The sequence below is a fragment of the Lepisma saccharinum genome, chromosome 26, assembly GCF_977018435.1.
Source record: "Lepisma saccharinum chromosome 26, izLepSacc3.1, whole genome shotgun sequence".
Classification (NCBI taxonomy): domain Eukaryota; kingdom Metazoa; phylum Arthropoda; class Insecta; order Zygentoma; family Lepismatidae; genus Lepisma; species Lepisma saccharinum.
Genome location: NC_139254.1, coordinates 22,387,591 through 22,402,301, shown reverse-complemented (window position 1 = coordinate 22,402,301; position 14,711 = coordinate 22,387,591). Strand labels below are relative to the sequence as shown.

Here is a 14,711-nt window from a genome sequence, read left to right as displayed (position 1 = left end):
TTCAGATAAAAAAAACAGAATCCAAATATCTTTAATAGTTCCTGAGAAACAGCCGTTTAAAATATTTGGCACCAAAACTTGTGAAAATTTGGCCCCAAACTTTGAAGCAGCCTAAGACGGCTAAAATTTTTTTTATTGCGAAACAAAAAAAATATGTGTCTCATAATTTTGTATCTAGAATAATATATTTCAGTTTCATGGATATCTGTGACATCACCCTGACAGATTTTCTCAAATCTGCCAGAATTGAAATGGATTTGCCCTAGTTGACGACATACTGTATCTTGTATGGCAAGAGCTTGATTATCATTTGGATGTTTGCTGCATGTCATGTGGTTCCTTTATTGGACCATTGAAATGTGAATCACGTGAGGAAAACTTCCAGAGTTTTTTCTATTGATGCCTTGTTTGATTTTCTATCTTAAACAGTCATGTCATAATAACTGTGTAAAGTTGTTTCATTCTGTTTGACTTACCCTGTATATATACACACATATGTATGTCAAGATACCTTTAGGTGGTAACACAAAATACACTAGAGGGTTTACTTAGATTTACACATTTCATGGGATTTAGTTTGTGGGGCATGGTGCTGATCACATCACCCCCACCTTTGCCCAAGACAGTGTGGATCCCTAACTCCACCCCCCCCCCCTTTCATAAATGTGGGATTATTAGTTACAGTGGAACCATGGGCAGAAGAGCTTGCACAGGCCCATGGCACCTGTGCATCGTTCCCCCGCATGGAGTGGAGGGGCACAGTGGAGCATGTTTCCTTGTGGTTGATTTATAGTTTCGCTTCTTTTTTTTTTGGGTGGGGTCTATGTTTCAGTCATATTAATCACAAGTTACTAATAATGGAATTTTTTTCACAGCAATAGACCCTGTGTTGATGCGATTGGGATCGACGGAGTACCCTTGTACTGACGGGAAGTAGACTACACGTCCTTGAAGGAAGTCTACAAAAAGCTAAGACATCCCTTCAGGATACAGAAAGCAACGACCTTGAAAGGTAAGATCTTTAATTAAATTGTACGGAAAAGTGTGGTTTAGTGTGTGAATGTGTATACTGCTTATAATTTTAATTGGTAAATTAAATCCATATCACCTGCCCAGGATTCGAACCCAGGTCTTCCGCATGGTAACCAGATGCTATACCAACTGAGCTACCATTGCTCGTTGGTACCGTGTATTTCCCATAATACACCCTGTGACTTTATTGCTTGTTAAATTTACACAATAATTGTAATTCTGATACAAGGTTAATTTGTCCCTTGCACAATGCCAGTGTAGCATATTGTAGATATGAGAATCCATATATTCACAGCAGTAGCGTATCCTGGCTTAAAAATATGGGCTATCTCATATAGTATTCGAATGGACAAATATTTGTGAGACTGAGTTCTCTTTTTTCCTTCATTTTTTACATTTTGAAGTGATGTGACATTGTGATTATAAATAAACACCTCAAATATACATATTTATGAAAATGCACATTGTGTTATTAAGGGAAAAACCAAGGAAAGTATTCCAAGTATCTCATGCTTATTCATAAAAAATAATGGCTGAGGTTATCCTACCGTCAGGATTTGAAGCTTATCCTCATACGGAAGCCAAGAAAATTGTGTTGTCAATAAATTGTTAATTATGTCACTAATTTTAGTTCACAACACAGCACATAGTATGTCATTCACAAAAATAGCTATAATTCACGTACTAACTCACCACAACACACGCACTCACTCATCACAATACACGCATGATCTGCCTAAAACAAACCGCGCACTAAGGAAACAAACTTTTTAGATGCAGTCACAAACCATTTTTGGTCAGCTAACAAATCTCCAGAATTTCTGGTGTACTCTGCTTGTTTCAGAGGTCAAAAGCTTCTTGTCGTACCATCTGCAAGTGTTCATTGGAAAGTGATGTTCTTCGCCCAGAGGGGATTTGTCTGTCATAAAGCAACCCTTTCCCCTTTCCAATAGTAGATTCGCTCCAAAATTTCCCCTTGCTGGGAAGATACCACACTGGTAACAATGAGTTCACAACACTGTCGGCATCATAGAACGACAAGCTCAACTCATGCAGCGACCTGCAGATTTCAAAGAAAGCAGGCAAGATTGCCAACTCGTTAAGAAATAAGTGTAACAACTTGTAATAAATAAGTGTGCCAACTCCAAAGAAACGCCATCATCATCTCGTTGAAATGAACAATTTTATGCACATTTTCTGACAGATTTTTTTCTTCTCCTCTGAGCCTGGGCTTTGCAGGTAGCATGGAATATACGCCTCTGATTCACAGTCATTGCGTATGTTTTACATCGTATATTTGCCTAATGCTAAAGGTAGATGTATTAGAACAATTTGAATGGTTTAACTAAAAACGTCCAAGCTATTATACCTTTTAAGTAAATAAATCACAAGCAAGCAAATAATGCAATAAATCTTTTCCATGCATGTTGAATGTGCTTCAGAAATTCCCTCCTACTAACAATGTTCGTCTTCCTTTATAGAGAGAGAGAGAGGCATCATGGAGGAAATAAACTGGAGGCTCAGGTGCTTGGAACGCTACCACGACCGGTTGACACACCACCTATCCCGGTTAGAGGCGTTCCTGGATGACCAACGGACGAATGTGAGATCGACATTGGCAGAAGTCGAGAGCATCCGGTGGACACTGGCGATGTCAAGATGCAGAAATGGTAAGAATGTTTCTTCATAATTTCATGTAAGGAATCTCATTAAGAGATAGTGCTGCTTTGTATGACTTAAGTAACTCCAGAACTCCTCCCAGGTACCTAATTTTCTTATTCCGTGCCACTTTTATGCTTTTTTAGGTTAATTGCAATGATGAAGGCCAAAAAAATTATGGTTACATGAAGTTGACGAGGCCACACTTAAAAAGAACATCTGTACCGAGTTCAGGCTTGAACCTGAATCTCTCTAAGTGCCTCCCCGATGGTGCAGTGGTAGCGTTGTTGCCTTGTAATCAAGGGTTCTCAGGTTCAATACCCAGTGGAGGCACATAGTGGTTCGGATCCCACTTTAAACTGTATGTTCAGTCCTGATTAGCCTTACTGTGCATAAAGTGAACTTAAAATGGCAAATACATCGATCAATCGAACCTGACTCTCTTAGTGAAACAAAGTAGACCATGCAAACCTTTTCTTTCAAGTGACCCATGCAATAATGGAACGTAGACCATACGTAGATTCATACATGATTTGTTTTTGACAGGAACACTAACCATTTCTGACTTTTGTGAAAAGGTTTGAGGTACATGTTCCTACCACGTTTTGTCATAAAATGATCCAAGAGAAATTCCAAAATGCTAGATAAACCCTTAAACATGAAATTTAGATGTGTATATATATATACCAATATGTATATACCAATGCAACACAGATGTATCAGATCTGGTTCAAACCTGCATTTTTCACAATTTTATTTTTAGTGCATATCCTGTGTGGCCCAAATTATAAAGTAACAGTTTCCAGTGCCTGAATTATCCTGTTAGTCATGCAGAATCCCAGAACTTATGATTGATTCTGGATCGCTATATTTTATAAACACCTCTATAGTGGTATAACATGCACACTTGTCTGAGTAATGCCACAATTTGCTTCCTTACACAACATTTGTGTTCAAGGTGCAAGTTGGCAGACATTATTTCATGGTTTTTAAGTAGAATATTCTATTACTTCATTTTGAGCACAGATCTCCTGCATTTGGTACTATACTGTCATTCTAGACAGTATGAAGCTAGATATTCCTAGTTTCTTCTATTTTACATAGGTGGTGGCATTTACGTATATTATTATTGGAGAGGACATTTTTATTTCATTCTTATCAAATTTGGAATTTTATTCACCATTTTAACACCAAAATGCTGTTTTATGTTGCACTTTTGATCCTGGAATGTTCTCAGTTTATGTACCAAAATGTTTATATTTTATTCACAAGAAATGTATGTGTGTTAAACTATTCATTATGATATATGAATATACTGGAACTCAAAAGCCATCGTTGGCAGAGTGTGTGATCTTGCATTCTAATGAACTCAGAAGGTGAACCCAAGTTAGTAATGGGATGAATCTACATGGTATGTTGTTTAGAACAAATGAAAAGATTTTTTTTAAAAAATATGTTCTTCACTGCAGAGCAACTTTTATGAGACCACAGCCCAGTAAATTATTTTCTTATAATTTTTGCACATATACATTAATTAACACCTAACCTCAAAATTAAATATTAATAAGTAAATTATAGTATAGTAATAAGGAGGAATATATTAGTTATGTCTAGGCTTGAGTTGGTGTTTTAAGTCCACTTTATGCACAGTAAGGCTAATTGGGACTGGACCTACAGTTTAAAGTGGGATCTGAACCACTTGTGCCTCCACTGGGTATCGAACCCGGGACCCCTTGATTACAAGGTGATGACGCAACCACTGCCATCAGGGAGGCCCCTTTGTGTCTAGGCTTGTTGACAAATATAAGTATATGTTAATGAAAATTGTTGTGCAAACTTAAATAGATTTCTAGAAGAAATAACTCTTTCTACCTGGTATAATTAATGACAGGGTTGTTATTTTTGAAAATGTCACTTCATCAGTTTCATCATATCGTCATTCATCCTCATCTTAACTCTTAGCACGTTTGCACACACATGGATAGCATCGGCTGCAACACCTACCTCGGTATCGTGTGCACCAAGAAACCACTGAGTTAAATGGGATAGGTGCACACGTAGCAGATACAACAAATTTTCTGGAAGGACCTTCCGATGGTGGGTATGAATCCGGAGCTCCCCTCGACACAAGAAGAGTCAGACCCAGTCCCCTTCGCCTCTGGTAAGGCAAAAAAGGACACCGACCCAAGCCATAAATTTAGCTGGAAGTTCTTTTGAAGAAGAGCAGCGATGCCAACACTAGCATAATGATGCTAAACCTAGCAGTCTGTGATTGCATAATGGAAAAATCTAACATAATTTGCAAACTTCTGTTTGTTTCCTTTTCTTTGTACATACCAATAATTCTCTGCTCTACTTTTATATAATGTGATTTTTTCAACTACGCATATCTAGATTAACATGTCAAATTCTGATAATGTATTCAACCACAAATTTACTTGTATATGTGTGACATGTACGTATATTTGTAGCTGAAACTTTTAAATATAATTGGGCAGCTAAATGCCTGTTGGTCCCCCAAACGTAAGTAAATAAATAAAAGTTGCTTATCTGGGAGGGAGAAATTAGCTTCAAAGAACGATATTTTGAGAATTAAAAATAAAATGACACATAGACCTTATTTCCGGTCTAGGTACATGCCGTTCCAACCACACCCTCTCCTCTTCATCTTTTCTTTATTCTCCCATTTACCTCGCGAGGAACATTTCATGGCAAGAATAAGCAGAAAGTTGTGGGGCACAAATAAAACAATTATAACACTTTGTAGTCGACAAATGAATCATCTCAAACTTTCTCCAGCTTCAATGTTGAACTCATCCCGAAAAATAGATGCATAACTTAAAACAACTAAAATTATCCTAAAAATAATAATAATAATAAATTACTGTTACTAATTACACTACCCAGCATGATTTTTGCGGCAAAGTATGTCATATGTGATTTCTAAGGTCTCCTGATTTCAGAAATGTCATTGGTTTGTTTGTATCATGTCGAATTTTCGTGTTAATTGCCATTTTCTGTCTGAAGTGTGTCATTGCATCTTGGTGCTGCTTTGCAATAACAGCGAATAGGCTGTTGTTTGTGTGGCCGCGATTTTCTTTGTTATGTTGTGCGTGTTCAATCCAACCCCCTCCATTGAACTCGTCAGACATCATAGTCTATCTTTAGAATTGTTACAGCCTGAAATGCGGAGTTGCCACTTTGCTGATAGCCGCCATTCTTAATGCAGCCTTGTCCGGTGGCAGTCGGTTGCATCGTGAGTGTTGTGGAAGTTTAACCTGTTGTGTATATGGTGTTGTGTTTTGAAAATTGCGAGTGTGTCAGGAGTTAGAAGAAGATGTGTGAATAAGCCATACTCATTCTGTTACGTGTGTGGGTGTTATATAATGAAGGGGCAGAGTAGGTCAATAACTGCATTGGAGAAAACGTGACGTGATAACTTAGAAACAGACAATGGATTCGTGTTCAGCGACCCAAAATTAGTTAAGATCATCTATCACACCTCTTGCAGCAAAAAATAAGTTTCAAACTGCTGGGTAGTGTTATCAATAATAATAATTCATTGTTATTATTATTTATATCCTAGCAGAATTCATCAGCATTTAGCATAATTTCACAGATTAAACAGTTATTTCTTATCGGGAGGTTGGCAACACAGGGCAGAATTCATCAGCATTTAGCATAATTTCACAGATTAAACAGTTATTTCTTATCGGGAGGTTGGCAACACAGGGCAGGATCCATCAGGCTTTCATGCCTTCCCTCCAAGGCCATGGCGAGAACCCCGATTATGTCCCTGCGTGTGAAAAACACGCTGTTGGTATAGGCACTGTCGCGGAAAACTACCCCTGCAAAAGAACGGTGTGTGTGCAAGCACGCTTAGCCAAGAGTGGCAGAAACGATAAGTACGTGAACCAAATTAAATAAACTGAATAAATCAGGAAGAGTATTGTGTAGAACATCGGAGTGAAGTAAGGAAGTATAACCCCCCCCCCCCTCTGTCTCTCTTGCTCTACGCATTACTACATATAATTTTTCTTCAGAAACATTTTTTGTCAACTTTTGCTTCACCTCACAGTGAAATTGGAGATGCTAATGCATTAGCTTTTCCATTGCATAAACTTATTATTTTTACTTTCAATAGTAACAAAGTTTGCATATTTTGAGTACTAGATGGACTTACCAATTAATTAATTGCTTTATTCTATGTATCAAGTTGACCCCAGATGTATATTTTTACATTTCCTCTGTTTGTGAATTCTAGCATCTGCAGTGCCCACTGAGGAAGAAAGAAGTTTGGAGACCAACAGTGAAGGATTGACAACATCTAGTGAGGATGGACCATCCACCTCGTCCGAACCCCAGCTGTATCTGAGCCTAGGAACGACAGGATGGAGGAGTTTCGTTTACGGAGAAGGACAAACAAGATCCAGGGAAGGAGAAGAAGAGGGATCCTCCATAGTTGGATCTCTACAGCCTGCAGGATGCAGTAGGGAAGTGAACATCTTAGGAAGGAATCAGGCTGTAGACAGTAAGATGAGCTGGGAAGGTAATGTATTTGTATTTTATACTTTTCTTGAACTTTCTGTATTTTTATTGCAAGCTTTTTTGTTATTCTTAGCCCGTAAACGACAGCACAATAGTCAAACAGGGGGAAGATAAGAGACTGCACTAGGATTAATTTTATCTTAAGAGAGAGAAAGTCTACCAGAAGATAGAGGCTTTTTAATATCGAATACGCCTTCCCACATTGTTGTATCACGTGCTCAGACCAATCGAGCAACTGGTTCATGATCAGTCCTAGGTTTTTTACTGTTTCAGAAAATTTAATACTCTGTGTGTGAAGAATTATTTCGCATTCATTGATGTGAATATGTTTCAAGAGACTGCCTGTTCCGATAATTGTAAATATTGATTTGTTTGAATTTATTACTAACCCATTTGAAGCGCACCAATCGCTTATGTTCTTCAAATCTTGGTTTAAAAGTGCGACCGCATCCTGCAATTTTGATATGCGTGTGGATATATACAATTGAGTGTCGTCAGCATAACAGTGAACGTTGCATATTTTCACAGACTTGACTAAATCAGCGGCCGAGAGCGTGAATAGCAGAGGAGCAAGGATCGAGCCCTGAGGCACCCCAGTTCGTACGTGAAGTGGAAAAGATAGCTCCCCTGTCTTAACCCGCTGTTTTCTCCCGCTAAGATAAGTTTCAAACCATTTAAGTGCAGTCGGCGAGAATTTATAATAATGAAGCTTGGCCAGAAGGAGCTTATGCGGTATAGTGTCAAAGGCCTTGCTAATGTCGAGCAACACCAGTAGCGTTACGTTAGATTGATCCATCGAGTTAAAAATGTCGTCAGTTACTTTTAAAAGCGCCGTTTGTGTGCTATGGTGAGGGCGAAAACTGGTTTGCTGCCGGGGAAGGATATGAAGTTTGTCAATATGCTTTCGAATTTGATCATTTGCAATTTTTTCAATGATTTTTGAAAGCACCGGCAGAATGCTGATGGGTCGCAAGTCATTCACAGAAACCGGGTTCTGTTTTTTAGGGATGGGAATTACCGTTGCCTCCTTCCAAGAATCAGGGAAACTGCCCGTGGAGAGTGAGTAGTTGATTATGTGCGTGAGCGGTGGGAGGATATGATGAAGAGAGAACTTTAACATTTTTATTGATATGTCATCAGATCCAGATGCATTTGATTGGATTTCGTACATCACTTTCCTGACGTGAGAACCATCCACCTCGCAGAAACTGAACGCCTCTGCACTGTGGTCGAAACTGCTGGCGTAACATTTCTCACATTGCTGCGAGACTAGCTCTTCATTAATTTCCATTTTGGAGGATACGTTGACAAAATGGTTGTTTGGTAATTTGCGTTGGTTTAGTTAAGATTTGAGTGAGGTTAAACTGATGAACAAGTGATTGAAGATAGGAAGTGTCGGGTTCGTTTGGTTTCAAGAAATCTACATTAAAGTCGCCTAATACCACTAGATGATGGGCTTTATGGTTAATATCTGATATAATATCTTCTAGGATTGATAGCTTAGAATAGGGTATATCTCCGGGTCTATACATCCCACAGATCCCAACGGTTTCTTTCTTTAAACGAATTTTTACTATTATATGTTCAATATTTGTTTGTTCTTCCGAAATATATGAAATCTCTTCAGCTTGCATTTCAGAGTGTACATATAATAAAAACCCTCCGGCATTTTTGCGTTTTCTGTCTTTCCGCAAAACTGAAAACCCAGGGATATTTATTGTTTTGTCATCAATGTGTCCTTTGAGCCACGTTTCGGTGACTAAAAGGTCATCCACGTTCATTTCCTTTAGGGTGTGACGTACTTCGTCCAGTTTGCGCATCAGGGAGCGAATGTTTACATGTGCGATAGTGAAAGAGGAGGGAGGGCGGGGGGAGGCAGCAGTGGTCGCGTTGGCTGGGGTCGATTTTCTTGGAAGAAAGCAAAGGTCTGTCCCCCCCCCCCCCCCCCGTTTGCCACTGCAGCCGGGGTTGAGGGCGATGGAATGCACTGTTCCGTTAGATGAGGTTCACCCAGGAGTGGCAACATTTGAAAGTTTAACTTATACCCCGTTAATTCTGACGACCAGAAGCAAAATAAAATCTTTACCTGTGCACATATTTTCCACAAAATCTATAAAGTTGATTGCATTTAACAGAAAAATATCAACTGTGATATACATTTCATAAAGATTAAAAAATAATGAAAAATAATAATATAAAATATAACTTAAATAAAACTTAAAAGAAGAATGAAATTAAATATATTAAATAAAATGAGGATACTTGTGTCCCAGGTAAGTATCACATAATGCATCGCGTCCCAGTCTATGTGTGGAGCTTCATTTTTAACAACACAGTGTAGTTCGGGGGAGGACAACTTATGCACTGGATTTTGAATTATTATTCCTATTCTAGAGTCCCCGGAGCTGTGCCTCTCTCGTGATATAGTTCTTCTTGCCATCCACGACGACCAAAATTTTTCCATCTTGGGTGTATACATTCTTAGTATCGAACTTTTGGATGGCTTGACGTAGAAGTTGCAGTCTTGCCATGCACAGGTCCTCCCTGATTACAATGCCCGAGTTGTTCAGTTTGCTTTTCTTCCTGAAGACTGCCGACCGTGATCTGTAGCTCGTGAATTTCACAATTATGGGTCTTGTTGTTCCGGGGCGGTTTTGTCCAACACGATGCGAGCGACAAATGTCTTCCTGCTTTAATTTTTGGCCGAGCTGTTCTTCAAAAAGCGAAAGTGCAACATTGTCCGTGTTTTCGTCTTTCTTCTCAGGGATCCCGAATATTCGGACACTGTTACGTCTCTGGTATTGTTCTAGCTCGTGAATGTTTTCGTGCAGCTTCTGTATCTCATCATCTTTGCTGCGGAGCTCCTTGCGTAGGTCTTCGAACATGTCGCTGTTGAATTTCAGCGAATCCTCGAGTCTTTCCACCATGATTTTCGTCACCGATTCAATTATCGCTTCAACAATTACTTTCGACACTTCAGGTGTTTGCACTGCCCGCTTTACCTCGTCCCATATCTGCTGCATAAGTTCACCCTTACCTGCATTGCTAGACGGTGATTTGACTGCCGCAGTGCTGCTTCTGCCTCTGCGCTTTCCAGGAGCCATGGCATTGTGGGAGTTTTCGCTTCAATAATATTCCACAAGAACCACAAAGCTGGCACTTCCTTGATATTTTTCATTCTGAACCACTGCACTTACACTTCACACTAGTCATAATGCACCAAATAGAACTCTATAGCTGCTACATATGATTATAAATGTATGAGTTAGCGGGACGCGATTTGAACCTGTTCTATCGCTTGGCGGCCATTCTTTTGGAATTTTGGGGACAGTGCATCTCACATTTCTTCTCTATTTGCAGAGTGCCTTCGGGATTTCCCCGTGATGCCTAAGAACCGAGGAGTGGAGAAGAGGAGGCAAGAAGAAGAACACCAGAGGAAAGAGGCGGAGGAGAGGATGCAGGCGGAGTCAGGTTTTGATGTTCAAGGTCGTGAGGATGAGGAGAAAAAGGGTAAGGAAGAAGAGGAGGTTTCCAGCATGGAGGATAATATGGCAGAGGAGGAAGAAGATGACCAGAGAAGGGAAGAGGACCACCCGCCAGTACAACGAGAAAGAAGGGACCCGATAGTGACCATCTTGGAGAATATGCAAGGTAAGTCTATTTTTGATCCAGCATTTGGTCTTTATGCAATTGATGGTTTCCATGAAATTTCCATGTTTCGTTGTTGTTAGCTACGGCAGAAGTTAGAAATATATTCTACTGTTTATTATTTTTTTTTTAACAGTGGTGACACACTGTTAGATTGCCACTTTTTCTGTGTGTTTGGTTCATGGGTCTAACTCAGTGCTTATTTATTTTTCAGAGCCAGTGGAAGTTCCTGTGCTCCAGTCAGACGAAGTGAGTATTGCTTCTGTTTTAATAACAATAGCAATAGGTCTTAATGGTATAAAGTAAGGAGGGATTAAATTAATCAGGGATCTACTAGTGTTGTCTGATATAGACATATTGGTGAATAAGTTTATTGTTAAGATTAGAAATAATTTTACTGCTTTGATATATGCATGTGATTGATACGCACAGAGGGAATATGGAACTTTTATGATTAGCATCCAAACAAATTTCTCTCTCTAGATGAAGGGCATCCCCGATGGCACACTGGTAATGATGTCGCCTTGGAATCAAGGGGTCCTGGGTTCGATACCTGTTAGAGGCATATTGCACAATGATTTGGATAACAATCTAAACTCTTGGTACAGCCCCAATTAACCTATCTGTGCATAAAGTGGAGTGAGAATAACAAATCAATCTTTAGATGTAAGTGTCTTGTTGAAATTAGATATTAAGTTAGGGGTAGAAGTTATGAGGAAAATTTTTCTAATACAAATAATGTATATTGTGTTTCAGATGGAGGACGCGACCAACTTTGTCCACGCAGTGATTGACTACTTGGAAATCCTTCAGTGCGACCTGTGTTCTGATCTGGATGGGAGGCTCTCTTTGTACATGAGAAAGGCATTGGTCACAAACATGCAGACCAATTTCGAGAGCCTCCGGGCATCTCTGTTTCAAGATCTTCGGAGATGTTACAACTTGTTTAAGTATAACATATTTATGCTCCATCCTCTTAGTAAGGCATATTGCTTAATTTTTGACATAAGAGCGTCAATAGCATTAAAAGTGCGGGTCTGTGAGTTGCTGGAGATTGACGACATAGAGAGACGACAGGAACATCAGATGTGGAAGTCAAAGGTTGTTCAGGAGAGCCTGCAGGCAGCCTTCGCACCACCACCACCACCAGAAGATGAAGATGAAGTGCGACTGAGGAGGCTACTGGAAGTAACAACGCCTCACATTACAGAGTCAACGTAAGTAAGATGCTTAATTTTTATGTTTTGATTATAATCAGTTAATTCCAGCCTAAGGTCTTTTTTAAGTTCTGCTATGTAGTGAAATTATGGCATGTGGTGTAAGTTAAGCTTATCTAAAATCTTTACATTTATGTGCTTAGATACAAAATAATCTAACAGTTATTTGAAGTGGTTTTCATTTTTTTTATCTGCGACGTTTTGTTCTGGTTTCACAAGACTTTTTTAAGCTACACGAAAATATACATACAACAATACAACCTCGGAACGAAAGGTGGCAGATAAGATAAAATAAAAACCACTAAAAATAACTGTGTTAGATTTTTTGTATCTACAAAAAGTTGTTATCTGAACCTTTAAGGAGAACCTTGCCCTTAAACGTATTTGGGTCTTCTGTTTTAACATAAGATAAGTTTCTATGCTTGTGTAATATTGGTTCATAGAAAAACCTAACCTTATATTGGGGGTAGTACGTAGCTTTCCTTTTATAGGTTTTAACTTTAATCTTCTGTGAAACAAGTTCTCTGGGAACATGTCAAGAAGTTCTGTTTTGAAATGGCTCCAGTTTGCTATCTGATTCTGCATGACATCCTCTTGGTTCTCGAATCGATGCCAGAACATTATAGTTAGTGTTTTTCCTTTACTTCTGCCAATGCTTTTTTTACTAAACAAACTGTGACTGCTGTACCTCAGAACAGGCAGAGTCATCTGGTGAGGGAAAGACAACTCACTTGCAAGTGAGGAATGTCTCAAGTAATATGCACATCAATCGACAAGTCAATTGCCTTTTTTTAAAAATGTAAATACATTTTTAAAAAGTAAAATTAGAATGTTGTAGAATTTATCTTAGATTGCACAACGAAAATGGAAGAAAATACTTTGTTACAAATTTACTAAGTTTATTCAAATGGAAGGAAACGGTAAAATCTTACGATATAAAATATTTTGTGGCCTGGCTACATTCTCAGTGGAGATAAAGAGTGGCATTGTAATTCAGTGTAGCTAGTCGGCGAGGAAGATTGTAACAGACATAGGATAAAAATGTGCTTTCACCAGTATTTAACTGTTTACTGGATAGTGGCTGGGTGGAAATCTTTTTTGTTCTGTTTTTCATGGGACAAATGTGAAAATAACATAAAATGTGGGAAAATTTTGTGGTATTTTTCTATGTTGGGACCGTGAAAATATGTGAATGTTTAAAAAAAGTAAGGAAAAAATTGTAAAATCAAGGAATGTATCTTCTTCCTCTCTATTCGTTTCTACCTTTTATACTAAGAAAATTTATTTTAACTCTCTACACAGTACAAAATGATAGCACATGTTAAATCTTGGACATTTTAGTTGTATTTCTAGGATCTCCTAGTACATGAAATATATTCTAAGTTTCTCTCTCTCTGTTCCCCTCTCCCTCTCTTTTTGTATATAATTAAAAAAATAAAATCATACAACGTGAAACTTTCGTAGATGACAAAGCCATACAGAAAAATCATATCAATAAGGGCATGCATATTTTGTTTTTGACGGAAACAAGAAATGTGAAATAACATGCTGCAGTGTTCACTTTTCATGTTTCTGCAAGGTGTGAAGTGCATTTTCCTGCCATATTTTGTCACGGAATGATTTGAAATAAACTCTTAAACATGAAAATTGGGGTTTATTTGCAGACACGGCACTTTCTGAAGTCTGAATTATCCCGCAATTTATGTAATTCACGTAATTTATGTAATGCAATATATATATATTTTTTCTCTATTTAGGATCACAGTGGAGGAAGTCCAGAAGAGTCCAGGCAGACTTTCAAGGATGTGGAGGTGGATAAGACGCCTTCTAAGGAAAAGAGGCCGAGGTACGTCAAGTAATTATAAATAACGTGAACGTCTTTCATTTGTGCATGTTTATCGTTATTTTTGTTGTTGTTGGTGATACGGAATATGATGAATGGAGACTCACAAACATCCATGCCCAGGCCAGGATTCGAACCTTGGACCCCTGGCATCGTAGCGTGATGTGATAACCACTCCTCCACAAAGGGACGATGATCTTTGCTGGAAAAGGTTTTTTTTTTATTTTATTTTTGTCTGACTCGTTTCTTTCCGACGATACAGTCGCCAGAAAATTAATCACATGCTCGTACAGGCCAGGGTGTATGATACAAGTAATTTCCATTCTACATGCAGAGAGGACCATCTAATGACAGTAGATTGCTCTAATGTTAATAGAAATATGTATTTCGTGATATATTAATAAGAAATGTCTCTCATTGTTAGTAGTATTTCAATGTATTTGCAATTTTTCTGTGTTCTTTTCACAGGTCCGGCAGCTTCATAGCTCGAACATCTTAGCTAGGGTGGCAGTGCCTGGTGTAACCAGAAGCACCCACTCCTTCAGAATGCCACCTTAGCCTCATTTTTCTATTATTGTCCAACTTAGGCTTCATACATCTTCACACCCATCAATAGTTTATCTGGACCACCCACAAATATCCATACATTGTCAGAGTTACAGTGGAACCCGATTTTACATGTTCCCGCATTATAAATTCAATATTCATGGTTCCAATAGAGCAAATTGCTATATAATTTTCCTCGATTTTACATTTTCCCACAT

At 38.6% G+C, this 14,711-nt stretch overlaps 1 protein-coding gene across 1 annotated transcript; it reads left to right on the top strand.

Annotated features, from left to right (window-relative positions):
- The first annotated feature begins 909 nt into the window (after nucleotides 1-909).
- Nucleotides 910-14,498, top strand: LOC145979590 (uncharacterized). The gene is made up of 8 exons (XM_083112556.1): nucleotides 910-1,012; nucleotides 2,514-2,702; nucleotides 6,956-7,240; nucleotides 10,600-10,890; nucleotides 11,102-11,136; nucleotides 11,644-12,104; nucleotides 13,862-13,950; nucleotides 14,416-14,498. The coding sequence occupies exons 2-8, from the start codon at nucleotides 2,531-2,533 to the stop codon at nucleotides 14,430-14,432; spliced, it is 1,350 nt and encodes a 449-aa protein (XP_082968682.1). The 5' UTR covers nucleotides 910-1,012; nucleotides 2,514-2,530; the 3' UTR covers nucleotides 14,433-14,498.
- The last annotated feature ends 213 nt before the right edge of the window (nucleotides 14,499-14,711 follow it).

Coding starts and splice junctions, on each gene's coding strand:
- LOC145979590 (XM_083112556.1), top strand. CDS start 2,531: ATGGAGGAAATAAACTGGAGGCTCAGGTGCTTGGAACGCTACCACGAC. Junction 2,703..6,955: donor GATGTCAAGATGCAGAAATG/GTAAGAATGTTT, acceptor TGTGAATTCTAG/CATCTGCAGTGCCCACTGAG. Junction 12,105..13,861: donor CCTCACATTACAGAGTCAAC/GTAAGTAAGATG, acceptor TTCTCTATTTAG/GATCACAGTGGAGGAAGTCC.